A 27,763-nucleotide genomic window follows, 5' to 3' on the forward strand; every position below is an offset into this window, starting at 1 on the left:
AACCAATCAGAAACATCCAAGGCTGGGGAGACAGTTGCTAAAGCACCAGCTGAGCAAGCATGAAGACATGAGTTTGGATCCCCAGCACCCAGGTAAAAGCCAGGTGGTGCTGGAGTGCTGCAGTAAGCCCAGCACTGGGGCACAGAGATGAGTGGAGCTCAGAAGCTTATTGTCCAGACAGCCTAGCTGTCTAAGGAGCTCCAGGTTCAGTGAAAGACCCTCCTCAAAAAATCAAGAGAGAGGGCAACTGAGGAAGACAACTGATTTTGATCTCTGACCTCCGTATACCCACATGCACACATGCATGCATCTACACAAACATGGATATACATTCATACCCCCCCGCCAGAGATACATACATATACCCCATCACACATATACACATATGCACACATGCATGCATCTACACAAACATGGATATACATTCATACCCCCCATAGAGATACATACATATACCCCATCACACATATACCCAAGTGCACACATGCATGCATCTACACAGACATTGATATACATTCATACCCCCCACAGAGATACATACATATACTCCCTCACACATATACACACATGCACACACACACACACACATATGCATGTACACACAGCACTCAGAACACACACACAGGTGTGCACACCTCATCCAGAAGAAAAATTTCAGAATGGATGAGGTGGAGAACCACGAGTGGCGGACACCGATACAGACAGACATACTGCAGATTTGGTTGTCCTCAGAAGTGGAGCCTGAGGCAAGGATCTGGATATCAATAACTTGTCTGAGAGGAAAGTGTACAGCACAGCAGTGGACATGGGAGAAAACCAAGAGGGCCAGGAAGGGAAGGAAGGACACAGGGCCAGGAGGCGCATGTGTGGGCCTGGGATTGATGTGGGCAACTAGGACTGGAATAGCCAAGCGCCCCGGGAGGTGCTGTGGGGTGTCTCTGAGCTGCCCTGCATGTTTAAGGCTGACTTAAGTCAGATAGAATTTAGTATGCAGTCTGTTGATAGAGGACAGTTCTTGTGGTCACCCCAGTGGAGAGAGGGGAAGACTATCAAAATGTATTTTTCCTGTGGCCTTGGAGACTGACAAAGTTCAGTCTCCACATGAATGGATGGGGTGGATGTGGATGAACATTCCAGGCTTTAATCACCTCCCTGGTTCTCCTGGTGCCTGACTCTATGTTGAGATTTTTCTGCTCTACACCAACTCATCCCATTGGCATAAATGCAATGGTGGTCAAAGGTACATATTGTAAATAAGAAACCTGTCACTTGGCAACACGGACAAAGATCATTTTTTTAATTATGTCATAAAAAAGAAGCAAGAATAGCAAAGGGACATCTGACACAGTCACAGGTGACCTGCTGGGGTGCCATAGGGGCCTGAATGATCCTGCAGAGTTGCCCCATGATGACCCAAACATGGCTACATCTTCATCACCCTGCATCCATGGGAGCTCCACCAGGAAGTCTGACCTTGGAGGAGGCAGAGTGCTGTGTGATATAGGACAGGAAGGAGCTGACAGATGACAGCAGACCTCCTAGCAGCTGGAGCAACATGTTCTTCCCTGAATAAAGAACTAGAAGATTCCAGGTGATGATGTGGAAGATGGGGTGGAAATACATAAGAGCTGAAGATGGAGAAGGGCTGTGAAATTCTGTTTTTTGAGTGCAAATGTGGTTTCACAGCGGCCGAGGCTGGACAAAATCGTGCCTCTCAGCATTCAGTTACAGATCAGGCAAGAGCTCATAGGGGCCTATCTCTCCCTGCTAAATAATTGGCTACTGATGGATTTTGGGACAGGGACAGTCAGTGTCTTCAGTTGATGATGAGCCTACCAGACCCCACTGGATAGTTTCAAATTATGGTCATACACATGTCCCTTGTTAACATCAATGGTCATGATGTTAACAAAACCAAGCAAAAGGTCATGAATGGGGGAAGGGAGAGGTAAAAAAGAGAGGGATTCAGGACGAGCAGAGGGTGACAATAATCATAATGTAATACAAATATATATATGTATATGTATAAAATTGTCAATGAGCAAATTCAATAAAAATTACAAATCTTCCAAATATTTGGGAGGTCAATCTCAGGGTCTAAAACATTGAGGCTTACCATGTCGCCCAAGGGGTGGAGAGAGAGAGAGAGAGCCAGGGTATTAACACAATAATTCCTGCTCATGACTAATGGATGAGGAATTGGTTCTCTTGTGCTTCTAGCCTACAGACTGAGTTCCTGAAATCAGGGAAGACATCCATAGAAAGGTGTGCAGGGTAGGTGGACAAACACTTAGTAGGTGGGAGGAAAGTGCTCTGAGATGTTATGAAGCCACAGAGGATGTGTCATCAGTTACACATGGCAATACATGCTCTGGACTCAGAAAGGAAGACAGAGGAGATGAAAGGAATCCACTCAAGGACCTGGATACATCTCAGACCTGGTCACTCCATTAGAAGGCAAAGGTGGACCAGAGCCACACCCACTGACCCAAAGGAGGATTACACCGCCGTGGTCCGGCCATGCGGGAGACAAGCTACCTGCCAGAGGAAAGTCCCAGAGATCTTGTCACAGCATCAGTGGCCACAGACAGGTATAATGAATTGGCTTAGCACAGGTGTTTGGGCTGTGGGGGTAGTGGAGAAAGGCTAGCACAGAGAGGCTGGCCATCACTTGCTAGGGCAGGAAGTTTTGGGTTTTTTGCAGATCCAGAATTTCTTGTTGTCACATTTGGTGTCATTCCAGCCGTCCCCTCTGAACTCCGCACAGTCTTCCTCCCCTACGTTGTTGGGTTCCCCTTCGTTCCAATACTTCATGAAACTACAAAGACCACAGGACATGAGATTCTGCCCCAGGAAAACCCTGTAAGCCCCTTTCTAGAACGTGAGTGGCAGACTTGCCTTGCACATGACATGACCCCATGACATGCCATGACAAGTCACTCTGACTTTTGAACCTTACCCATGCCTGCCATGATGGAGAGGACTTGTTCCAAGGAGGGTTCAGTTTGTCAGATGCAACCAAATAGAGACTCTACACACACAACTCCCTCACTTAGTTAGTACACACCTGTCCAGGACTAAACACCACACAGTTAAGGACAGGGTGCTGACCAGTTTCCTCCTGACACAGCTAGGGTCATCTGGGAAGAGGAGACCTTCACTGAGAATATTCCTCCATCAGATTGGCCTGTAGGACAGCCTGTGGGGGTGCTTTCATCATTAATAATAGATATTATCTGGCCTTGGCCACAGTGGGCGGTGCTACCTCAGAGCAGGTGGTCCTGGGTAGTGTAAGAAAGCAGGCTGAGCTGGGCGGTGGTGGCACACGCCTTTAATCCCAGCACTCGGGAGGCAGAGCCAGGCAGATCTCTGTGAGTTCGAGGCCAACCTGGTCTACAGAGTGAGATCCAGGACAGGCACCAAAGCTACACAGAGAAACCCTGTCTCGAAAAACAAAAACAAAAACAAAAACAAAAAAACCCAAACAAACAAACAAAAGAAAGCAGGCTGAGCAAGCCATGGAAAGCAAGTCTGTGAATGGTTCCTCCATGGCTTCTGCTTTGGCTCCTGCCTTGAGTTCCTCCCTGGCTTCCCCCAGTGACAGAGTGTGACCTGGGAGTTGTTAGGTGAAATAAACCCTTTCCTCCCCACACTGCTTTTAGTCACGGTGCTCATCACATCACTAGAAGGCTAGCTAAGAAAGACAGCACCTAGGTCCCGCTAACACACTTCAAAACACCCCTGCCCAAGCCTGCTTGGCCCGCCTCATCTGCTTCTTTCCTTGACATCACAACCAAGGCCATTGCCCGAATCTCCTGCTCCCTCTACACCCTGCCTTGCTCAGGTCCTTGCTGTACCCTCATGTGATCAAGTGATGTAGTAAACGCTCTCTTTTTGGACCTTAGAGTACAACAAGCTGTATGCATATTCTTTTCTTTTGTGTGTGGTATGTGTATATATGTTCCTGAGAATGCAGGTGCATGTGAACGTATGTGCAGTGTAGATGTATGAAAAGATCATCAGACTCCCTGGAGCTGGAGTTACAGGTGGTTGTGAGCCAACTGATGTGGGTACTGGGAACCAAACTTGGGTCCTCTGGAACTTTCAGGATTTTTACAGATCTAGAATTAAGAACTCCTAGATTCTTAACTACAGAGCCATCTCTCCAGTTCCACCTACAAGTTATGTTATTAATGGCAACAGTCCTTTTCAGTCTCTGTGTGTTCGTGTGTGTGTGTGTGTGTGTGTGTGTGTGTGTGTGTGTGTGATTATATGCATGCGTGGGGGGGGTGCGCGCGCGTGCGCACGCACATGTGTACATATGCATGTGAGACTCAGATAACAACTTCTGTTGTCGTTCCTCAGGACACTCTCGACCTTGATTTTTTGAGACAGGATCTCTCACTAGCTTGGAACTTGCTATTTGGCTGGGCTGGCTGGCCAGCAAGCCTAGGAATTCTTCTGTTTCTGCTTTCCCAGCTCAGAGATTACAAGTGCATGCCACCACAACACCAGTTGTTTTTACGTGGGTTATGAGCGTGCACTTTACCAACGGAGTCATTTCCAGTCTTGTGTTTCCTACACAATTATTCCTATTTAATGTCTCTCTGCCTGCGAGCCTTTCCTGATGGGATCTCAGAATGGGATGCCATCCTATCTGAACCTCCTCTTCTGCCATTCAGCAACGTTCTAAGCTCTAATGCCCAGGTGACCAGGGAGAGGAGATGGACCCCAAGAATGCCTCAAGTCAGAGCCTTAAAGCCTCACCCCACTCTGTAGAGTGTTCCCTCCCTCTGGGATTTACCTGAGCGTCAGAGGTGAGCCGTCCACCCAGTGCCATGTGGATTCCTTATGCATGTCGATGAGCCCCATCCAAGTGTAGCCTCTCTTCTTAGACGTCTGTTGTAGAAAGTTCTAGAAAGGCAGAAGAGGAAGAGTCAGTGAGGAGCTCTGCCTCCCTCTTCTTCCTAACCAGTGTCTCCCCACACTCCTGGTGGGGAGTTCTGCCTGCAGCCCGAGGTTCAGCTTTATAACTCAGGAGGCTGAGCACCGTGAGCTCTGAATCTCCCCACACCTGTGTGCTGTGGGCAGATGTGTTTTCACTGGTACACAGAATGTGCACACCTAGCAATGTCGTACACTTGTCCATCTGAAAGTTATGCACACATCCACACGAATTTACTCATGACTGGGTTTAATTGGCTGCACCAGATCAAACAAGCTCATGATTACTGAATGTGTTAGCGACCTGTGCTCAGCTCTGATCTGAGCTGTGTCTCATTGATGCTTCAGACCAGCAAGGCTGGTGATATTTATAATAGGAGAATTAGCAAAAGACACATACTAGGATTTTTTTTGAATCCAACAGAGGAAGTTGTTGAGTGCTGGCCACAAATTTTAGGTGTTCCCCTAAAGCATCAATCACATTAAAAACTATAATAGTGAGGTTGAGAATATGGCTCAGTCAGTTAAGTGTGTGCCACACAAGTGTGAGGACCTGAGTTCGGCCCCCCTAGCAAGCATGTGGAAAGCCCGTTGTGACTGTCCACATTTGTAATCCCAGCACTGAGGAGGCAGAGGCAGGAGGATCCTGGGACTTGTTGGCCAGCCAGCTCATCCTAAACAGTGAGTTCCAGGTCAATGAGAGACCCTGCCTTTAAAAAGGTGGACAGCACCTGGGGGATGACACTCAAGGCTGGCCTCTGGCCTCCACATGCGCACACATGCATGAGTGTGTGTACATCAGAGGACAACGTTAGGTTGATCCTTGTGTGAGACAGGAGCTCTTGTTTACCACTGTGTACGCCAGGAGAGCTGCCTACCAGCTTCCATGGAGCCTCTTAACGCCCCCCTCCATTTTACCGCAGGAACACTGGGATTACAGATGTGTATTCTCAAGATGGGCTTTGTGTGGGTTTGAGGGGTGCCAACTCAGGTCCTCATGTGTGCCTGGTAAGTGCGTTTCCCACTGAGCCTTCTCTCCAGCCCTAGAGTGTCTTTTTGCAGCTGCCCTGGCCTTATTCATGATCTTCTTATCCTCCCTCTCCAGGCAAGTAGCCTCTATTCTAGAACACTGTATCCAGCCAGATACCTCTTCCTCTTAGCCAGTGACCAGATGCACCCACAGATGAGGACCGGGACCAGCCGGGAATACCTGCTCTTCATCACTCTTGATGACTACAAGTTGAGCCCCCACAGTCTGGCAGGCAGTGGCAGAATCATTCCAGGTCTTCTGGGCCACAGAGAAAAAGTAGCAGCTTTCTTGGAAGGGCGTCCAGTCCCAGGGACAGGGGCGGCACAGGCGATCTGTTGGGGGAGGCAGGTCAGGATGGATGCATGTTCCTCTGACTGTCCAACCTTCAAGCTCTCCAGAGTCAGGCTCCCTGCCTTGACACAGCACCATGGGGAACCATTCCCTACCCCACTTCTTGAGTCCCTTCTATACCCAGGAGAACCCAGGAGTCCTAGCCTGGTCTTTTCCAGACTATTAGAAGTTGCAGCTTAGAGCTCAGAATGGAGGCCAGGAGACAGGTTTAACTGAGTATCTACTATGTGCATACCTCTGTGAACATTGAGTGCCTAATGTGTATACAACCTTTGTGACATTGTGTATCTAATGTGTGAACATTGTGTGCTTACATTGAGTGCTTACTGTGTCCATACTCTTGTGAACATTGAGTGCCTAATCTGTCCAGGCTCCTGTAAATCTTGAGTGCCTATTTTGTCCACAATCCTATTATGGACTGCCTATTATGTGCATGGACTCAATTCAACACCAATGAGATGCTTTCCTTAGTATTACCCTGCATGCCCATTCCACAGATGAGGAAACTGAGGTTCAGAAAAAAAGCAGTTATTTAAGCAAAGTGATTCTGGAAACCTCAGGCTGTGAGACCCCTCATTTCCAGTCACTCACCTACCCCAGCCTTCAGCTGGGTCAGTTCCTGGTAGACCTTCTCTTGGCTGGATTGCTCCTGTCCCTGAGAACTGGGAATCTCGAACACTGTGACAAGAGAAAGGGTCAGTGTAATTATTAAATGCTTACTGTACTTCTTGGCCTATACTGGACCCCTAGGACCAAGACATCCTTTTTCCTCTCCCCAATTTCCTCCTTCCTCCTCCCTCCCCTCCCTCCCCTCCCTCCCCTCCCCCTCCCTCCCTCCCTCCCTCCCTCCCTCCCTCCCTCCCTCCCTCCCTTCCTTCCTTCTTTCCTTCCTTTATTTTCTTTTTTTTTTTTGGTTTTTCAAGACAGGGTTTCTCTGTGTAGCTTTGCGCCTTTCCTGGAACTCACTTGGCAGTCCAGGCTGGCCTCGAACTCACAGAGATCCACCTGCCTCTGCCTCCCGAGTGCTGGGATTAAAGGCGTGCGCCACCACCGCCCGGCCCTTCCTTTATTTTCTAGACAGAGTCTCATATAGTTCAGGCTGCATCAAAATTTTATGTAGCTGAGGTTGACCTTGAACTCCCAATTCTCCTGCCTCAGCCTCCTGAGTATCGGGGTTCTAGGAATGCACTGCCACACCTACTTTTATGCAGTGCTAGGATGGAACACAGGATTTTGGGTTTGCTAGGCTAGCGTTCTACCGCTCCAGTGATATCTCCAGTCCAGGGACCACCATTTCCAAGGCCCAAGGTCTTACTTAGTCCTGTTTGATGATGAAGAGATCTAACAACCAAGGGAGGTTGAGTTTCTAAGGTAAGTGCAGCCAGTGTCTCCCCAGTCTACTCAGAGGATCGTGAGGACACAGTCTCAGTCAGTTGCTCCACCCTCCTAGTTCCCTTTGGCTGAAGAGTCAGACCTGCAGACCCCAAACCTCAGTCCTGCCTGACCTTTGACAAGGATGACCAGCAGCAGCACCGAGAAGACAACCAGGAAGAAAACTTGTAGTGCCGAGGGGACATGGCCGAGGCCCAGGTGCCCTGTGGGGGCAAGGGTGGGATTTCAGCACCTTGGCGTCCCTGACTCAATGTGGCCCCAGAAACCCACCTCATTCCCAAGGTCTGGGGTTCCAGATCCTAGCCTCTAAGTTTCCGGGAGCCCAGGGCCCAGATGCAGGATCTGAGCCTCCAACTCTCTGGACCTCAGTGGCCAGAGTCCCAACCTCCACCTCCCCAGAAACCCAAGTTTCTGCCGGGAGCTGTCCACTCCACAGTTCCCCATCCTATCTTACCAGTGAAACCTACTGAATCCAGAATTTGGTCAGAAGCCAAAGCCTTTGATGGAGTACCTAGTAGGGCTGGTTATCAGCTGGTCCTCATTTGAGTGGACAGAGCATCGGTCACACACTGCCCCTCTGCTGCCCCTTCCCCAGGCTCCCAGAGCACCAGCCCAGTCTCACCCAGAGGGCCGAGCTGCCTCTTCCCCATTTCCTTGGAGTCACTCATGGTTCACAGCCACTTCTCAGTGCAGAAGCTGGCGGGGACAGCAGCTTTTATTCACCACCTCCCTGAACGTAGTCTTACTTAGGAAGAGAAACTGGGAAGTGGGTACTGGTGCCGGAAGAGCCAGAGGGAGGGGGCTGAGCATCTGACACACCAGGCAGGAGATGCATGTTCCAGGAATTTCAGAGGGGGTGAGAGGGTCTGGGCTTCACAATGGGGAGAGCCAATTCATTCCCAGTATGGGCAGTTCAGAAACGTCTTCCATAAAAACCAGTGACTTGTAAAATAAAGTGACACCACTGTGTCTTTTTCATGGATGATGGGGTGTGGGCTAGTAACACCATGTCTTCCCAGAAACGCCACCCCACGGATGCCAGGCGTTGTGGTATTGGTTTACTGATGGCCTCACTCACATGATTCCCCCCCCCTCTGTTTTTGAGACAGGGTTTTATGTAGTCCAAGCTGGCCTCAAACTCCACGTGCAGGAGGGGATGACTTGAACTGCCTCATCCCTTCACCCCCTGAGTGCTGGGACTGACTGAACCACATCCCCTCCCCCATCGTCGATTCCTGTGCAGTCATTAAACTGTACAAATTATTTGGATTTCATTATGCTTTATTTAATGCCCTTTAAAATACTTTGAGCATTTCTTAATTGTACAAATACACTGCGATCGTACTCTCCTCTGATTTGTCCTTTTCTTATATCCCTCCCATGTTGTTGACCTGTCCTTCTTCCCAGCCGGTCTCCCTCCTACTTTTATGTCTTCTCTTTGGTGTGCTAGTATGTAGGTGATCAGTTGCTGTGAGTTCGTGATTGCAATGGCTGGGTCAGGTCTTGAAGACAGAGTGTTGCAGCACCCCCCCCCCCCCCCCCCCGCCCCGTCCCTCCAGTTCCACCCTTTGACTCTTGTATTCTTTGCACCCTGGGCCTCAGAGTGGAATTTCTGGCCCTACAATCTTCTATTTATGCTTGTTCTTGAATTCTACTGAGCCCCTCACTGGCAAGTGGTAAGGGGTTTGAGACACTTTCACAACTTGGAAGCTTAGCTGGTAAGGTCTTGTCCTGAGGGCGACCTTCCGGTCAGGCCTCGTCCTAATCTCTAACGGTTGTAATCTCTCTTCCGGGTCAAGCCTTGGCTGTAAGGTTAAGCTTGCCAGTGTCCTTTTCCTCTCTGAACTGTGTGCATTGCCCTGTTTGTTCTTTTTCATTGCAGGTCTGTGTGAGAGTGATTACTAATAACCACATGTCAGAGTCGCTATTGAGCTGTTTTGAAATCTCCTAAACAAAAGACGTTGGTCCATTACTTTAAATGTAGCATCAGGCAAGTTGTGAGGACAAGGGAAGAAAGCAGCCCCTTTGCTAATACTGCTCCCCTTGGAAACCTTGATATGGGCCTCCACAGTGCACACCGTCTTCCAACTAGGCTGGCCCATTGTACCCCACTTACAGAGTTCATCCACTTTTCTAGTCCAAAGTCTTTCACATTTCTCCAAAACACAGCGTGGTCAGGTCTGTTACAGCAATATCACACTCCTGGTATCAACAACTGTATTACTTCTGTTGCTGTGATAAAACACCACAACCAAGGCAACTTAGAGAAGGAGGAGTTTATTCGGGCCGATGGTTCCAGAGGGTTAGAGTTCATGATGGTGTTGTGAAGGTAAGGCTGCGGGAGCAGGAAACTGAGGGTTCACATCTTAAACTCAGGCAAGAAGCAGAGAGAGTGAATTAGAAATAACACAGGTCTTTTAACTTTCAAAGCCTTCTTTATGGTGATATTTTATTTATATTAAAATGTTATTTGTACATTAATAAATAAAGTTGCCCGGGGGTCAGAGCTATTAGCAAGCCATAGGAAAGCAGGGCAGTGGTGGCATATGCTTGTAATCCCAGCACTTGGTAGGCAGAGCTAGGTAAGTCTCTGTGTGTTCAGGGATACAGCCAGTATTCGATACACATGCCTTTAATCTCAATACCAATCATAGAAAACCTGGAGGTCTATACAGACAGGCCGTGACGAGGCGGTCATGTGGTTGGGCTTACAACCAATGAGAAGGCAGAACAGGAACTCTATATAAAGACTTTAACACAGGGGTAGCTCTGGTTCAGAGAGGTAGGACCACCGCAGGAGGAAGGGTAAGGTTTTAGCTCTTAGCTCTGACCTCTTGGCTTTCTTCTTTGCATTGGTTCTGTGTTTCTTATTTAATAAGAAGGTTGGTTACATCTACACTTCTAGTGATATCTTTCCTTTAGCAAGGCCACACCTCTTAAATCTACCCAAACAGCACTGCCAACTAGGAACCAAGTATTCGAACATCTTGAGTCTATGTGGAACATTCTCATTCAAACCACCACACTGGTGCTGGTTAATTTTTTGTCCACTTGACATGGACTAGAATCACCTAAGAAGAAGGGACTCAACTGAAGAATTGTTTTCATCAGATTGGCCTGTGGGCATGTCTGTCTGGGATTTTCTTGAATAATGATTGATGTGGGAGGACTCAGGCAGCCATGGATGATACCACCCTGTGTAGATGGGCCTGGAGTATAAGAAACTAAGCTGAGCAAGCCATGAGAGTGAGCCAGTAAGCGGTGTTCCTCCATGGTATGCTCCTCTTTGAGTTCCTGTCTTGATTTCCCACAAGATTAAAGGGAGAAAGATTGACTATAACCTGTAAGCCAAGTAAATCCTTTCCTCTCCAGGTTGCTTTTTGGTCATGGCGTTTACCACAGCAACAGAAAATACCCAAAACAAGACCCATTCTTGTTGCTTCCTCTGATTTAGGGTAAATGCACTACGGTGACCTGTCCTTGAGGAGGTGGAGTTAGGTGACTTCACAGATGTGCAATCTGTCATGGTCTGTGCACATCAGGATCAAATATATTTTAAAATGTTTTTACTTATCCTTTGAGAATTTCATGGATTATACAATGTATTTGGATCATATCCACCCCTTCACTTCCTTGCCTCTGCTTCATCCCAGACACCCTGCACATGCTTTTTTTTCATTTTTCTTTATTAAGAAATTTTCTACTCACTCTGCATACCATCCACAGATTTCACCTCCTCCCTCCTCCCAAGCCACCCCACATCCCCATATCCCCCAAATCAAGGTCTTCCATGGGGATTCAGCAGAGCCCAGCACACTGAGCCTAGGCAGTTCCAAGCCCCTTCCCACACTGCACCAAGGCTGTGCAAGGCATCACACTACAGGCACCGGATTCCCAAAAGCCTGCCCATGCACCAGGGATGGATCCCGATCCCCCTGCCTGAGTGTTCCTCAAACAGTTTGAGCCAAACAACCATCTTCCATATCCAGAGGGCCTAGTCCAGTCCCATGGGGGCTCCACAGCCATTTAGTCTACAGTTCATGGGCTTCCACTAGTGTGGCCGGTCATCTCTGCATTTCCTCCCATCATGATCTCGACGTCCCTTGCCTGCAGAATCCCTCCTCTCTCTCATCGATTGGATTCCCGGAGCTCAGCCTGGTGCAGATGGGCCTGGTTATGATGACGGTTAGGGTATTCACTAGACTGATCACCGGAGTAGACCAGTCCAGACACCCTCTGGACCACTGCCAGCAGTCCAAGGTGGGGTCATCCTTGTGGATTCCTGAGAGCCTCCCCAGCACCCTGCCTCTTCTTATTCCCATGATGTCCTCATCTGTCATGGTATCTCCCTCCCTGCCCTCCCACTCTGTCCCTGTTCCAGCTTGACCCTCCCATTTCCCTATGTTCTCATCCCCACTCCTTGCCCTCTGCTGACCCGTCCCGCGGGCCAGGTTATTGGGGAGACCCGAGGAGGCACCTCCTGAAAAATCAATGGGGGCGAGAGAGAAAGGAGACCAGGCGCAATAAGGGAAGACAGAGTCAGTCTGAGTCGCGTCAAGGTCTCGTTTATTGACTGGGTATTGAGGCTTATAAGCAGGGCTTCAGGCAGGGAGGGGGAGTGGGGGAAGCAAAAGGAGAGAAGAATGGAAAATTCCTAAGGAAGGGTGAGGTCGCTTTGGTCCCAGGCCCCTGCAGCTGGCTGATTAGCAGGTACTACAGGAAGTTGTACAGCCCGCGGTTAGGCCAGGAACCTGTTTTTTGCAAGGTTTGATAAAGTAAGGAAGGTCACACAAAATTCAAGACACAGCTATCCGGGGTCGGCCCCCAACAGTTCCCCCCCTTTTCTCAAAAATGGATCGGGGTGGCTAGGGTCCGAGAGAGCCCCTGTCTTAGGCTACACAGGGGGCTTCCCACGCTCGGCAGCGTGCCATGTTGAGCCGGTCTCGACGACCTCTGTACGCTGTTGTCTCCGGCATGGGCCCTGTACTATTCCCGTCATTGGGTACCCTCTAGCAGGACCGTGGGGACGTTAGGGCCTTAGGACACTGAATCTGAGTCCTTGATGGGGCTCCTGGCCGGCCTCCTCAGAATCTACTCTGTGATAATGAATCGAGACGTGTCGTGGTAAGGCCGAATTAATCTGATTTTTGATAAACCGAGTCAACCGCTGAAAGGCCCAGGGACCAAAGGTAAACTCCCTTTTTCTTTGGGCTAGCCTTTCCCTTAATTTTTCCATCGATTCCCTGACAATACCAGTATGGTCGGCATAAAAGCAGCATTCTTCCTTCAAGGCTGCACATAATCGCCCCTCCTTTAAAAATAGTAAGTCCAGACCTCTTATGTTTTGTAACACAACCTCAGAGAGTGAGGTTAAAGATTTCTCCAGAGCAGAAATGGATCTTTCTATGGCCTCTAGGTCAGTAGTCATAGCCATTTGTAACTGCATAAGGTGGTTGCTCTGCACGAGGGCAGTAGTTCCTGTACCAATTCCTGCAGTGATGACCCCAATACCTAACAAGAGGGCAATAGTCATAGACACAGGTTCTCGAGTGTATCTGCCTCTCTGCTCAAAGAATTCCATGTCGGAGACTAATTGGACAAGAACATAAGAGTTTTCCCATTATCAATAGCAAAGTGAGCTTCCCCTTATTCAGTTTTTGCCATCTGCAAGTGTGTCATGGGTTCAGAGGTGGATACTGGAATTCTAGCATCCTCAGTTTAGTGGTACCCAGACATGAATTATCATTTAGTTAAGACATCAGTGATATAAGAGCCAAAAATAATTAGCAGAAGCACAAGGGCCAAAAACCTTATGATGGCTGACAGAGTTCCTTATCCTCAAGGAACTTGGAACTTTATCTCAGGTTCCCTATGACAAGAAATTCCCTTTTGATCTAACATTCTGGGGGGGGCGGGAAACAAGGGCGATGTTTTCTCTTCTATAATTACTTCCTGCTGACATTGGGACGTTGTTGTCAAGGCCCTGGAAAGCCAGAATGTTAGTCAAAGACAAGAGGGAACGTTCTATTGACCAGCTGAAGAGATGGTATGCATATCGGCTGAATTGGTCCATATCAGCTTTCAGCAAGTTCAGGGCTCACAGTCATTTGCAGTAGGTTGTCACCAGCAAATGATGTTAGGATGTATCTGTCAGCCAAGTGGAAACCTGTTGAGATACATATAAACTAGGAACAGGAGTTAAAACTTACGAACTTATTTGGAACTTTTAGACCCATAGTCTTAGTAATTGTAGTATTATCAATTTGCCCTGAAATCCATAGTGTCCTTTCCATCCAGAGAGCCAAGCATAGATTGGACTGAAATTTCCTTGGCCCAATGAAAAGCATCTGTAAGTCTATATTTAGAACCTGTTTTTCTTTTTTTTTAAAGAGACTTGTTAGCTTTAATTAGTTAATCCATTGATCAATCAATTACTAAGCTGAGAAAGCTATAGCTAGTCCAGTCATCAATGTCATCAAAGATCTGAGAAGAATAAACTTTACCTGAGTACAGACTTTTAAATCTATTTAAAAAACAACATAGACTATCCATAACCCAGACTGTCATCATCCCAGGCTCCTATAGTCTTCATAGTGTTGGCAGGACAGGTGTCAGGACAGCATCAGTCTTGGCTGCTGGGCCCATAATGTGAAATTCTCCCTGTTGAGGAGCAACTTGGTAAAAAACTGACCTTATCTTGTCAGTGTCTCATAGGCCAGATCCCTGGCAGCAGGTGTTGAGTCAGAGTGTCTTGCCCAGTGGTCGGTGTTGTCCGCAATTCAGGTGGCATCTTCTTGTCATTGCTCCATATCTTTTTTGGAGACCTTGGGAGTCATTGCTAGGAGCTGGGGAGCTTGGAGTCTCTGTTTGCTATAGTAAGCTTTTTATCAAATAATGTAAATGCCATATTTAACAGATCTTTGACAGGTTTGAGGACCATTATCTATTAAATGTATCTGAGCCAAACAAATCTAGGCCCAATCTTGAAAATATCTCTAAGTTTGGTAACAATAACCAGGCCAATTTGTTCTCCTATAGATATATTAGTTAAATATACCTCTCAGTTTTTTGTTATTAAAATAGAACAGTTTATGCTTTAAACTAGTATCTGAATAGCCAGATGACTAGTATTAACTTGTATTCCTTAACATAAAGGACATGCAAACTCAGACATTCAAAACCAAACATACATGTGGCCACATTTTTCATTCACACCTGTAGAGTAGACAGACATTTTTACAACTATGACCCTTTGGAGTCTCAATGTAACAGCAGAATAGCAAAACAAAGAAATCTGAAACACATTTCATTTTTTTATATATCTCAAGTCATTTTTTTAAAATAATTATTTAAGCCTTTTTATCCTCAGACCTTTATACCTTGCTTTTACATATTCTAATAACTTGCATTTTACATATTTTTTAAAACATTTTTTTTAATCTTAACCAACAATAATTTGAAACCAGTTCTCTTAAATGATGGCAAGTATTTGTAACCCATTGAACTCAAATGACCAAAACCCATGTAAATTTTTATTTTTCCAGTGGAAACAAAAGCATAATTTTCCCAGTATCTTGAACTGGTAATTTAACATTTGTTTGTAAGTAATATCAGGACAGAGAAGGGTTAACAAGAGAAGCTGCTGGCCAGTTATCACAGTAAAGGAAGGGAAGGGGAGCAGTGGGCATAGGGCATGTCCTTGGCTGCCAGTGTTCCTGAAAAAAAGTTTTTGTTAACTCCTCTGACTAAAGTCAGATTCTCTGCTCAGAATTCACACAGTTTTTGTCAATTGCAGGCAGTCCCCATTGCCCTGTCCAGAGCTCCTGTCTTTGCCCGCCTGTAAGGAGAGCGTGCACCCCCATCCTCCTGAGAGCGGCCAGCTGGCTGCAGTCCTGATAGCAAGAGAGCTAGGGAGGGACGGAGGTGGCCTTTGTTATGCCTCTCTTTCCTCCTCTTCCTTTAGGAAAATAAGGGAGGTTAGTAGACAGAAACAAATAACATTTACACAGACAATCCAAGAACCGGAACATCAGCACTGAGAGGACGGCCTCATTCACAGCCAGCAAGCCCCTCTTGCAGTATGCAAGCCACACCTGGCAGGAGCTACCTGTTTATCTCAGTTCAATCGGGAGTGGGGGTGGGGAACCCAGTTCCCTCTATTGTGGCTCACACATCCTTCCAGTGGGCTAGGCGAAGGTCTAGTGGAGAAGAAGGGAACTGTCCCATAGCGTCCGTCACAGTCAAGTCAACAATGAAAACAGTTAATACATTACACACAAGATCAAGGGCACACGAAAAAACTTTGTCCCAACAAAACAACCAACAAAGCTCCAAGAACAATGACAGCCTGATGTGCTCTGGGTGGGGGGGTAACCCTCCAGGCTCAATCACATCAAAAACAATCCAGACTCGAGGATCTCTGTCCTTAATCAAACAGACATCAGGGGCTTCCACATCCCTGTCAGTTAGACATGCACCTTTTTTTTTTTTTTTTTTCTTGGAAGAGAAGGAGAGAGTAAAGTAACAATGATCACAATAAAACACAAAAAAACCCCACAAAATGGCTCTGACAATTTCCCGGGACAAAATAAAAAGTGGCACTTCCTCCCACTGTGGGGGAAGATACCCAAAGATGCTCCTAAACCAAATGGTCACCTCTGAGGTGGCCTTAGGGCTCTGGGACGTCTCCCTTCGCCGCAGGTTCACTGTCCGGACACGTCTGTCCCAGTGAGAGCCTGCAAAGTACAAGTCAAGCCTGCAAAGTACAAAACAAAAGTAACAAGACAGAGAAACACAGCAAGACAGAGAGCGCTCTTACCGGTAGATGTTAATAAACCTCTGGACCCTTGGGTGTCAGGCAGGGAGAGTTTGAGAGAAAATTCTCTGCAAGGGCTAGTAAATGTGAAACACACCCATCTCCCTCCGCTTCCTTTAGAACATCTCTAATCACACCATAAAAACTAAAAAGGGTGTCGGGGACATTTTCCCGTCTCTGATTAATTTGTTAATACCTTTTCCAACCTTGTTCCAAGTCAAAGGGTGAATTCCTGGTCCATTAATCACTAACCAGGGACATTTCTCCTCCACATATTGGTTTTTCGAGACAGGGTTTCTCTGTGTAGCTTTGCGCCTTTCCTGGAACTCACTTGGTAGCCCAGGCTGGCCTCGAACTCACAAAGATCCGCCTGGCTCTGCCTCCCGAGTGCTGGGATTAAAGGCGTGTGCCACCACCGCCTGGCCTCAAATCCTTTTTCTTAACTCTTATTCCTCTCTCCCTAAGATTACCTTTCATCTCCTTGAGAAAAACAGCCTCTTTAGATAAATTTTTGTCCATGATCGATGGGACGACATACTTACCTCAAGACTCTCCCACGTTGCACGAGTGATGCGGTCCGGGCGTCTCTACCCTGATCCTCTCCGGGGGCCCCTTCTGTTGTCCGTCGTCCGGCAGGTCACCGTGCCTCGAGCCCCACGTTCGGGCGCCACTTGACCCGTCCCGCGGGCCAGGTTATTGGGGAGACCCGAGGAGGCACCTCCTGAAAAATCAATGGGGGCGAGAGAGAAAGGAGACCAGGCGCAATAAGGGAAGACAGAGTCAGTCTGAGTCGCGTCAAGGTCTCGTTTATTGACTGGGTATTGAGGCTTATAAGCAGGGCTTCAGGCAGGGAGGGGGAGTGGGGGAAGCAAAAGGAGAGAAGAATGGAAAATTCCTAAGGAAGGGTGAGGTCGCTTTGGTCCCAGGCCCCTGCAGCTGGCTGATTAGCAGGTACTACAGGAAGTTGTACAGCCCGCGGTTAGGCCAGGAACCTGTTTTTTGCAAGGTTTGATAAAGTAAGGAAGGTCACACAAAATTCAAGACACAGCTATCTGGGGTCGGCCCCCAACACTCTGCCACCCCCCCACACCCAGTCACGCTCATGTAGATCTCATCCACTTCTCCTTGGCTGGGTCATCCATGTGTCCCTCCTAGGGTCTTTCCCTGTTAGCTAGCCTCTCTGGAGCTGCTGCACATGCTTCTTTACAAACCTCATGTACTTTTTTTTTTTTTATAGCCTGTGGAATCCAGTTTGTGCTGCTAATATGTGAATGTGGTTGGGACCATCCAGTGGAGCATGAACAACCTATCAAGGGGCATAATCACAAAGAAAATGCTCTCCCTCCCACAATAAACATCAGCTGTGAATGTGGTTGGGACCATCCAGTGGAGTGTGAACAACCTATCATGGGGCATAATCACACAGAAAATGCTCTCCCTCCATCAATAAACATCAGGCCCATAGTGCTTTAGACTGGGGTAGGACCTTGGGCATGTCTCTCCCATGCTTACTGTAGTGTTTACTGGTTTGATTTTCTTCAGACAACCACAACTGCTGTGTGTTCATGAGTGCCTTAGATTTGTCACGCTGGAAGACACTATTTTGCAGCAGTCCCCTTCCACCTCTGGCTCTTACACTATTTCTACCACCTTTTCTATGATGTTCCAAGAGCCCTTGGGGGATGTGGTGTTTTATTTATGGACCATTTATGGCTGAGCTCTTCACCATCACTTCTTCACTGCAGTTTGACCAGTTATAAATGTCTGTATTAACCACCAGCCCTTTCACAAAATAGGCTTCTTTGATGATGGCTGAAAAGCTGCACTAATCTATGAGAATAAAGTAAGTATTTAGAAGGCAGTTTGATACTGTATTATAATTAAGTACAAAATAAAATACAAAATAATAGACATAGTTCTCCCCTAGGATCTTTGACCTCACCAGCTGGAGGTGTTGCCCAGGTTTGCAGTATTAGGTGTTAGTTCCATTCTGTGGAGTGGCCTTAAATACAATCAGAAAGGTTGGTTACCCCTATAATATTCACGCCATTATTGCACCAATGGTCATATCTGTTTTTATGACAAAAACATGAAGATTTTTCATGATTAGAAAAATCTATTGCTGTACTGCATTAATTTAATGTAGAAAATCCTTGTTAGGATCCAGGCATTGGTGATACATGATTGTAACCACAGGTCTTAGGAGGAGGTCATGAGTTCCAGGCAAGACCGGCCATCTTATAATGTAAAATACATTCAGTCCAGCTTTAAAAGTTCCCAAAGTCTTTAACAGTTGCAACATTTTAAGAGCCCAAAGTCTCTTCACTATGAGCTTCTATAAGATTAAAAAAAATCCAAGATATATACATTTTACAAGAGTAAACATTTTCATTCCAAAATAAAAGAACTAGGGCATTGTAAGAAGCAATCAGACCAAGGCAAGATCAAAATCCAGCAGGGAAAACTCTAAATTCTGTAGGTCCATGTGCGGTATCTGGAGCTTATGATGAGGCTGGCTGGGCTCCAAAATGCTTAGGCAGCCTTATCCCTCCAGCTCTGCTGCCTGCAACATAGATTCTCTCTTAGGCTGGCTCTATTCCATGCCTTCAAGTTCCTTGGCAGATAACCCACAGTCTTGACATTTCCAATATCTTGGGGTCTCCATGGCAACTTAGACTCCATCATCACAGCCTCACACAATGGCATCTCAGGGCTTCTTGGCAGAGACTCTGTCCTGCCACTCAGTGCTAGCCTTCCTCAGATGTTCTCCATGACAACCCCCTCCCCCCAAGTCTTTCATCTTTCTTGTTTCCAAAACCAGCACCATGTGAATGATGCTCATGATATTTGCCAGCTCAAGACAGCCCAGACCCTTTGACCACTGCTCTATCAGCTTGTGTGAATTGATCAGGAGGAAACAAACACATGCCTGTTGTCTCAGTTCAGGATGTCAGAGTTCTCTTTAATTGTGTTAGTCTCTTCACTAGTTAAACCTGTTTTGTTGTCTGCACTCTTCCTTGTCCAAAACTTTTTCATACAACTTTCTTCCTTAAAATAAATTAGTTTATTATCTTTAAATTCAACTTCACTCAAGTTTTCAGGGCATGAGTAGAATAAAGCCACATTTGTGACCAAAGTGTCAAATGGATGGTTCCTAACCTGATTTCTGATGGAGTCTTTGCTCATCCTCCTCTGAAAGCACAGATCAGACCTCCACTGTCCATACCTCTCTAAGCACCCCTGTCTTTTAATCTCCTGGAATGGCTTGGTCTGAAGCTCCAAAATATTCCATATTCCTTTTCAAAGTAGTTCTAAAGGCTAAAGAACCCTATGGTCAGTTTTCTCACAGTAACAGCCCCCCTTTCTTGGTATCAATTTATTTCTTAGTTTCTTTTCCTGTGAAGGTTTGAATAGGAATGGCCCCCATAGGCTCATATATTTGAGTGCTTAGTCATCAGGGAGTGGCACTATTTAAAAAGAATTAAGAAACATGGCCTTGTTGGAGGAAGTATGTCATTGGGGTTGGGCTTTGAAATTTTAAAAGCCCAAGCCAAGTCCAGAGTCTCTTTCTTAGCCTATGGATGAGGATGTAGCCCTTAGGTATATCTATAGCACCATCCTCCCCCACCCCCCATGACGATAATGGACTAGATCTCTGAAACTGTAAACAAGCCCCCATTAAATGCTTTCTTTTATAAGAGGTGCCTTGGTCATGGTGTGTGGTGATATTTTATTTGTGCTGAAATGTGGTGATATTTTATTTGTATGTTAATAAATAAAGTTTGCCTGGAGATCAGAGGTCACAGCCAGCCATAAACAGAAGTCAGGTGGTGGTAGCACACACCCTTAATCTAATCACATGGTAGGCAGAGTCTCTGTGTATTCAAGGACACAGCTAAGCATGGTGACACACATCTTTAATCTCAGTATCAACCATAGAGACCTGGAGGTCTGCAGGGAGTGACAAGGAAGTGAGGTAGCTGGGCTAAGAGCCAATGAGAAGGCAGAACAGCAAGACAATAAAGGCGCAGGTTAGACAGGAAGAAGCTGGTTCTCTCGGGGGAAGCTACGGCGGCATGGTGAGTAAGGTTAGCTGGTGACTATCAATATTTCTCTGATCTCTATGGCTTTCATCCCTGTATTTGGCCCTGTGTTTCTTATTTAATAAGACTGTTTAGAAATTTGTCTACAATGATGTCTCTTCACAGCCACAGGACAGTGACCAGGACAGTGACTAAGGCTTTTCCTTTGCTATGATAAAATAGTCTGACAAAGCAACTTAAGGAAGGAAAGGTTCAAGGTACAAGTCATCTTTGGAGGGGACCCAAGGCAGCAGGAGCTTGAAGCAACTGTTCACATTGCCTCCACAGTCGAGAAATAGAGAGAAAAGAACAAATGTTGGTATTCAGCTCACTTTCTCCACTTTATACAGGTCAGAATCCCCTGCCCAGAAAATGCTCTTACTCACAATTAAAGTGAGTTGTCCCACATAAATGAACACAATCAAGATAATTTCTTATCCTGAGGCCCATCTCCCAGGTGATTCCAGATTCTGTCAAATTGATAATGAACACTAACTATCATGAGTGGCTTCTGGTTAGGTTTGGTCACAGTGGCAAGATAAGGAATCAATAATGTGATGCCTAATATAGTCAACTTGACAAGATCTAGACTCATCTAGTAGACAAGTCTCAGGGCGTGGCTGTGAGGGAGTATCCAGATTAGGTTCACTGAGGTGTGATGCCTACCGGTGGTTGGCATCAATCACTATATGTGCTGGAGTTCTGAATGAAAAAGAGAGAGGTGGCCGAGCATAGCATCCATTGCTCTCTGTTTCCTGACTGTAAATGCAATGTGACCAGCTGCCTCCTGCTCCTGCCACCACACTTCCCCTCCACGATGGGCTTTATCCTCAAACTGAGCCAAAAATAAATAAATGAATAAATTCTTCCTTTCTTCAGGTATTTTTGTCACAACAGTGAGATAAATAATTAATACTAACACATACCTAGAGTCACCTCATTAAGTATGAAAAAAGAGACTCATTACACACTGTTGCATGACTTTTTCTTGAGGAGATATGAGCACACATCTGTTCACCCCAGATACGGTAACAATGACAGATCACAGAAATGATTCCGCACGAGTCTGGCTTAGTGAATCAAGGAGTTTACTGGGCTACTTACAGGACTGTGGGTGAAGTGTTACAAGAGCATGGGTGACCCCAGGTCACCACATTACTGAAAAGTCTCACCCCACCATGGATAAAGGCTTTCCCACAGCTACATAGATAGATCTCCCTTTTAGTTGGCCTTCAACACTACACATACTCTAGCACCTCCAAGACCATGCGCAACTTGGGGCAGAATTTCAAACAGCTGGAAAGGGCATATGTGGAAATGGCTGTAATTGCTGGTGAAGAACTAATGGCTCTCCCCATTCTTTCTTGTTGGCTTCTAGGACCTTAGCCTGGGTCCCAACGAGCCAAGTTCAGCTGCTTGTCCTTAATCAAACACGCCAAGTAACACTGTGTTTCTGTACATGGTATGTATATGTGTGTGCATATATATTAGTTACTCTCCTGTCACTGTGAAAACACCACAACAAAAGCAACTTATGGAAGAAAGAATTTATTTTGGCCTATGGCTCCAGAGGGTTAGAGTCCATGATGGTAAGGCAGAGGCAGAGGCAGTGTGGTGGCTGGAGCACAATGCAGATAACTCATCTTGGACTGCAAGCATGAAGCAGAGGGAGCAAACTGCAAGGAAGGCGAGGCTTCAGGTGCTCAAAGTTCACACCCAGTGACATACTTCCTCCAGCAAGGCCACACCTCCCAAACCTACCAGTTCACACCCAGTGACATACTTCCTCTAGCAAGGCCACACTCCCAAGCCTACCCAAGCAGTGCTACCCACTGGGGATGAAGTGTTAGAAAAACACAGGCCTTTGTGGGAAACTCTCATTCAAACACCACAGCACGTGTGTGCATGTACTAGTGCACTCTCAGGCCAGGCTTGACCCTGGGTGTCCTCCTCAATTGCTCTGCACCTTATTGTTTTTCATAATTGGCTAATTTTATTTGTTTTTTAAATTTTGCTCTTGGCAATTTCATAGATGTATTCTAAGAGAGTCTAATCTAAGAAGTCCTAAATAAAGGCCATCCTCTCTTTTTATTGGACAGCACATCAGGTTTCATGAGCCTTACTGACTCAGAAGAGCACACAAAGTCACCTCCGTGTTGTTTACAATATATTTTGCGAATGTTTGGGGGCATTGCTTTCACAGCTTCCAGTGAGTGATGTTAGACCCGTTTACAATGACTCACCTGTGCAGTCAGGGGCAGAAGCAAGTCACAGAGGAAGGACAGGGAATATGGTACCATCAAAGCTATGCAGCAGCTGAGCTAGTTTGAGGTAATTACATTGGTAATTACAAAACGTAGTAAGATTGTTTTTCCTCTTTCTTCATTTTTTCTTTTCTTTTTGAAATTACAATATAATTACATCATTTCTCCCTTCCTTTCTTCCTTCCAAACCCTCCCATGTACCCCTGCTTGCACTTCTTCATTAACTGCTGTTACATGCATATATGTATATAAACATGTATGTGTATTCCTAAACATTACCTGCTCAGTCTGAATAATGTGACTTGTATGTACGTTTTCAGGGCTGACCACTTGGTTATTGGACAACTAATTGTTGTGCTCTCCCATGGATAAAATGATTTCTCCCACTCTCAGCATTCCTTAGATGGAAACCTTTAATTTTTTTTTTCCGAGACAGGGTTTCTCTGTGTAACCCTAGCTGTCTTGGAACTCACTCTGTGGACTTGGCTGGCTTCAGACTCACAGAGATTCTCCTGGCTCTGTCTCTCAAATGCTGGGGTTAAAGGCCTGTGCCACAACTGCCTGGCTGCTTTTAGTTTTTTGTATACCATTGAGTCCTTGACGTCTTTCCCCAGTCCACTCTGGCTTGTTTTCCTTGCTCAGTTCTTGGTGTCTTCTTGTTCATCCCCCCAGGAAAAGCTGGTGTCATCCTTGTTCACCTCAAGTTTAGATGGTCATGTTGGTGAGACTTTAAGGGTGTAGCATAAGTAAAATTGTAGCATAAGGAATGCTTCTGGCATTCCTTATGCTACAATTTTACTTCAAACTCCCTGATCATCTGGCTCTTAAAATCTTTCTGCTTCATCTTCTGCAGTGTTCCCCAAGCATTAGATGCAGGAGTTATGTTGTAGATGTACCCACTGGGACTGGGCTCCACAACTCTGCATTTTGATTGGTTGTAGTTTTCTGTAGCAATCTCCATCTGTTGCAAAGAGAAGTTTCCTTGATGAGGGGTGAGAACTGCACTCATCTGTGGGTATAGGGACAGGTACTTAGAATGTAGTTAGGGATTATGCCTGTTTAGTAAAGTGGTGGTTGCATGTTCTCCTTCAAGATTCATGACTTCATCAGCACTAAGTAATTGGCTAGGTTTCCAGCACTGGGCATGGTTTCCTTCTTGATGAAGTGGTCTTAAATCATTAGGAGATTGTTGGTTTCTGGCAAGGTGCATGTGCCATTACTGCATCCTTAGGGCTATTGTGTCATCTTGGTTGTTGTGGTTCACAGGCATCACAGCTGGGTAGGGCTGTTGGTTGCTTCTGTGCTTTGGAATCTTGTGTGGTACTTTGTGTACCACACAAATCAGATCACTCCAGCTCAGGAGCCTCTGGATCATGTTTCTAAAGGAGATGATGTTCTTAGCAACAGGGATTCACCTTCCACCTCTGGGGAGCAACCAAGGGCAACAGCAATAGGCTGCGTGTTTGGAGAGTCTTTTGGACAACGCTGACTTAAAATAGGGCTTCTCATTCGTGCTGGATACGGGGGTTTTTCTTAGGTGGCTTTGGCTCTTGGAGGCAGCATTATCAGTCAGATGAAAAAAGTACATTTAAATTATATATGTATATGTTTATACAGAATTATAATGGAATTTTCCCAAGGGCCTACCCTGAGAAAATCCCTCCCAGGATCCTGGGAAAGGTGCTATGCCCAATGTGGGTTTATCTGAGGGAAAAGAATCTATATACACCATGCTCTTTTGTCTGTTACTTTATTTCTCTAAGATAAAATTCTATCTATGCAGCTTCAGCTCTGTCCTCACATACAGCTCCTCTCTGTACCTACTGCCCTGTCGTCAACCTAACTAAGTTCCTATGCTTTTGATTTCATCTTTGTCCTCTGTTCCTTTGTCCTCCATCTTTCCTTCCTTGCTCCTTACCCCTGCTTTGAGAAATTCTGCCTTGTTCTCTTCTCACAGGCAACACAGTTCTGTCTACCATCTACAGAAACTGCCTTGTTCTTTTTCTCAGGCCATGTGACTGCTCTGCCCAGGAATCCTGCCCTATCCTTCACTCCACCTGGATATGCAAAATCCTCCTTTGTTCTGAGTCAATTGCTCTGGAATGCCATTTTTCCTGTCTGGGGAAGGGAGGTCTGAGCTTCCTTTGCACAAGAAACAAAGCTATGCATCTACAGCCCGCCTGTCTCCTGGGCCCTGTAGGGGTGTTACCTAGTGGATCAGCAGTAGGTCTGAGAAGCTAAACTGTTAGCCAAATGGCCTAGTAGTATATGAGCACACAAGAATTTCATAGCAGAAGACAGCTGATAAATATTAATAAGCAAAATAATACCAAATATTCCTTGATAAATGGCTTCCTCTTGAAGGACACCTTTAAGAGGAAGGTGTATCTTATTATATACAGCTGAATTTCTATAATATATTCTTGCAACTTGCTGCAGAATTAGGTGTATTATATGTTTTTATATTTAATTGTATTATTCCTTATGAGTTTTTGGACATCCTTACTATTATTTACCCTCTTCCTTCTGTATTTATCTCCCTCCCCCCTCCCTAAAGAGCCCACCTTCCTCCTTCTCTGATCAGATCATTTGAACCCTGCTATCCCCTCTCTATTGCTCCTCAACCCCCATCCTGGCAATGATCCCTTTCTGCTTTCATGATTTTTGCAGTTACTCCAGGATAGGTACTCACTTCATAGCTATGAGTTTTATACGTCCCCAGTAGAGCTTACAGAAATAAAATAACAAGTCAAACAGAAAAAAAAGGATAAGTTTTTAGGTTCAGACAAATCATCAAAATTAAACAGGAAAAAAGTCAACAGCCCAAACAGACCTCAGCAAATGGGGAGACAGAGTAGTGATAAAAGCCTCCAACTGAAAACAGTCCAGGCCCAGATGGAGTCACAGCAGAATTCTACCAGAATTTCAAACAACATCTGCAGTCAGTCCTTCTTAAACAATTCCTAAAAATATAAACAGAAGGAGCACTCCTAAACTTCATCTATAAAACCACTATCACTCTAATACCCAAACTGGGTAAAGACACACACTGAAAAGAAAACTACCTGCTAATATATCTATTGAACATAGACTCAAAAGTGCTCAACAAAATACTTGCAAACAGAGCATAGACACACATCAAATTCTAATTTGAGGGGAGACAGAGGCAGGGGTGTTGGTTATGCCACGGCACTGCCCCTCGTGGCTGGCCATGCCAGCGGAGGAGCGTGCTGATTAAAAGAATCACAGCCATGGTTACCTTTTTAGAGCTTTATGGGGGGGGAGAGAGAGACAGAGAGAGAAAGACACAGAAAGAGAGAGAGAGAGAGAAAGGGGGAGAAGAGGGGCCGACGGGGGAAGGAGCGGGAAGGAGAGGGGACAGAAAGCCCACAGAGGGCCCACCCGCTTTTTAAGTTGGGAAGCCGGCGAAGGCTGATGATGTAATTAAAGGACGTAAATAAGGACCAAATCCTTACATCCCAGACTTCCCCTTATTATAAAAAAAGCAGGTATATGGGACTAGGGGCGTCGTTCCTCTCAAAAACTGCTTCCAGCTGACTTTTGGACATTGGTTGGCTCTGGGGGGAATGGAGAAGGGGAGTCTTCCGAGGTAGACAGGTGTTGTAGGATGCTGTCTGTCATCCGTTTGCTCTGGAGACATGTATCCCTCTTGGCTGTGACTGGGAACTTTCTGTTTGACAAGATGCTGGTGACACAGAAAAAAACTTAGAGAGATAAAAGAATCATTATTATTTTATGTTGACATTTATCTGAGGTAGATACGGCCTGTCCCTATGGATTTTGAAACATGTTAAACTTTATCAGAGACAGATTATTTTAAAGTACCTGGTTCCTTTACTGGTTCAGCATCTAGGAGACAGGTGATCAATTGTTAAAAGCATCTCATAGTAATAGATGTTTACATTAAAGTCTTTTTGTAGTGCCCAGACGCTTTTGGGTCTGGGGGTGTAAATACCTTTTAGCTGTTACAGTTTCTTATTTGATGATCTCTGGACTCCGGTTCTGTGGTGGTCCTGTACCATTAGCTGAACAGTGAGTTAGAACAGGGAACTGGGAAGAGAAAAGCTTGTGGTACATGAGAAATTTTTTTTTTTTTTTTTTTTGGAATTAGGGAAAAGGCAAAGATCAGGGCCCTGTCTGTATGCACGTGAGAAACACAGGCAGTGGATTTGGAGTGAAGCAATGAGCTCTTATTTTAGGTGGAAATCTTTTTTCATTAAGTAACTCTGAAAGTGTAATTAAATCTGGTGAGGTGGTAAGGCTGTCCTCTGTACCTGACAATAAAGGAGAGGTGGCATCCCAAAACTCCCAGGACTGAGTCAGTGGCTCTGGTGTCCAGAAGGAAAGAATTGGATCGCTTCCCTGCTGCATTCTGGGTTCCCTGCCATGTCTGTAGCCAAGCCTAGGTCTGCTGGAGGTCTTAGCTTGATGTACCCATGCATCTTGGTGCCTGGGGGCAGTCAGACTCTTTGTCTTTCTAGGCGGCACTTTTAACAAGGCTGTTGATGGCCTGGCAAGGCATTCGCTAGCCCGTGGCCTTTTCCTCACTTAAAACAGGGACCCAACAGCTTTTGGGAGTCAGCGAGTGCCAGCACTTGGCAATTTTGTTTTCGGACTTTTATCTTTTCCCTGGCACACGTTAAATGCCAAAGATGACTCTTTTGCCTGTGGGATCAGGAGCCTTGCTCTCCAGATGCTTAAGTTTTAGTCGGGGAGGTCTGGGAAACAAGAGACGGATTTTACTCTATGTCCTGAAAATTTTTTTTTTCCTGCTGATTGATGGCTTAAGAACAGCTTTTGGAAGATCTGCCAGTAGGCAGACTATAAACCAATACTTTCCGGAAGACTTGTCTGAGGCTATAAG

General features: G+C 46.0%; 1 protein-coding gene across 1 annotated transcript; it reads right to left on the reverse strand.

Annotated features, from left to right (window-relative positions):
* Positions 1 to 1,357: 1,357 nt before the first annotated feature.
* Positions 1,358 to 8,410, reverse strand: LOC128120659 (CD209 antigen-like protein A). The gene is made up of 6 exons (XM_052754812.1): positions 8,340 to 8,410; positions 7,831 to 7,920; positions 6,917 to 7,003; positions 6,155 to 6,306; positions 4,805 to 4,914; positions 1,358 to 2,818 (listed from the first exon to the last, which is right to left on the reverse strand). Exons 1-6 carry the CDS (start codon positions 8,383 to 8,385, stop codon positions 2,668 to 2,670), a joined length of 636 nt encoding a protein of 211 aa, XP_052610772.1. The 5' UTR covers positions 8,386 to 8,410; the 3' UTR covers positions 1,358 to 2,667.
* Between the last annotated feature and the right edge of the window lie 19,353 nt (positions 8,411 to 27,763).

Source organism: Peromyscus californicus, unplaced genomic scaffold (assembly GCF_007827085.1).
Source record: "Peromyscus californicus insignis strain IS unplaced genomic scaffold, ASM782708v3 Scaffold_2__1_contigs__length_46816999, whole genome shotgun sequence".
NCBI classification, from domain to species: Eukaryota; Metazoa; Chordata; class Mammalia; order Rodentia; family Cricetidae; genus Peromyscus; species Peromyscus californicus.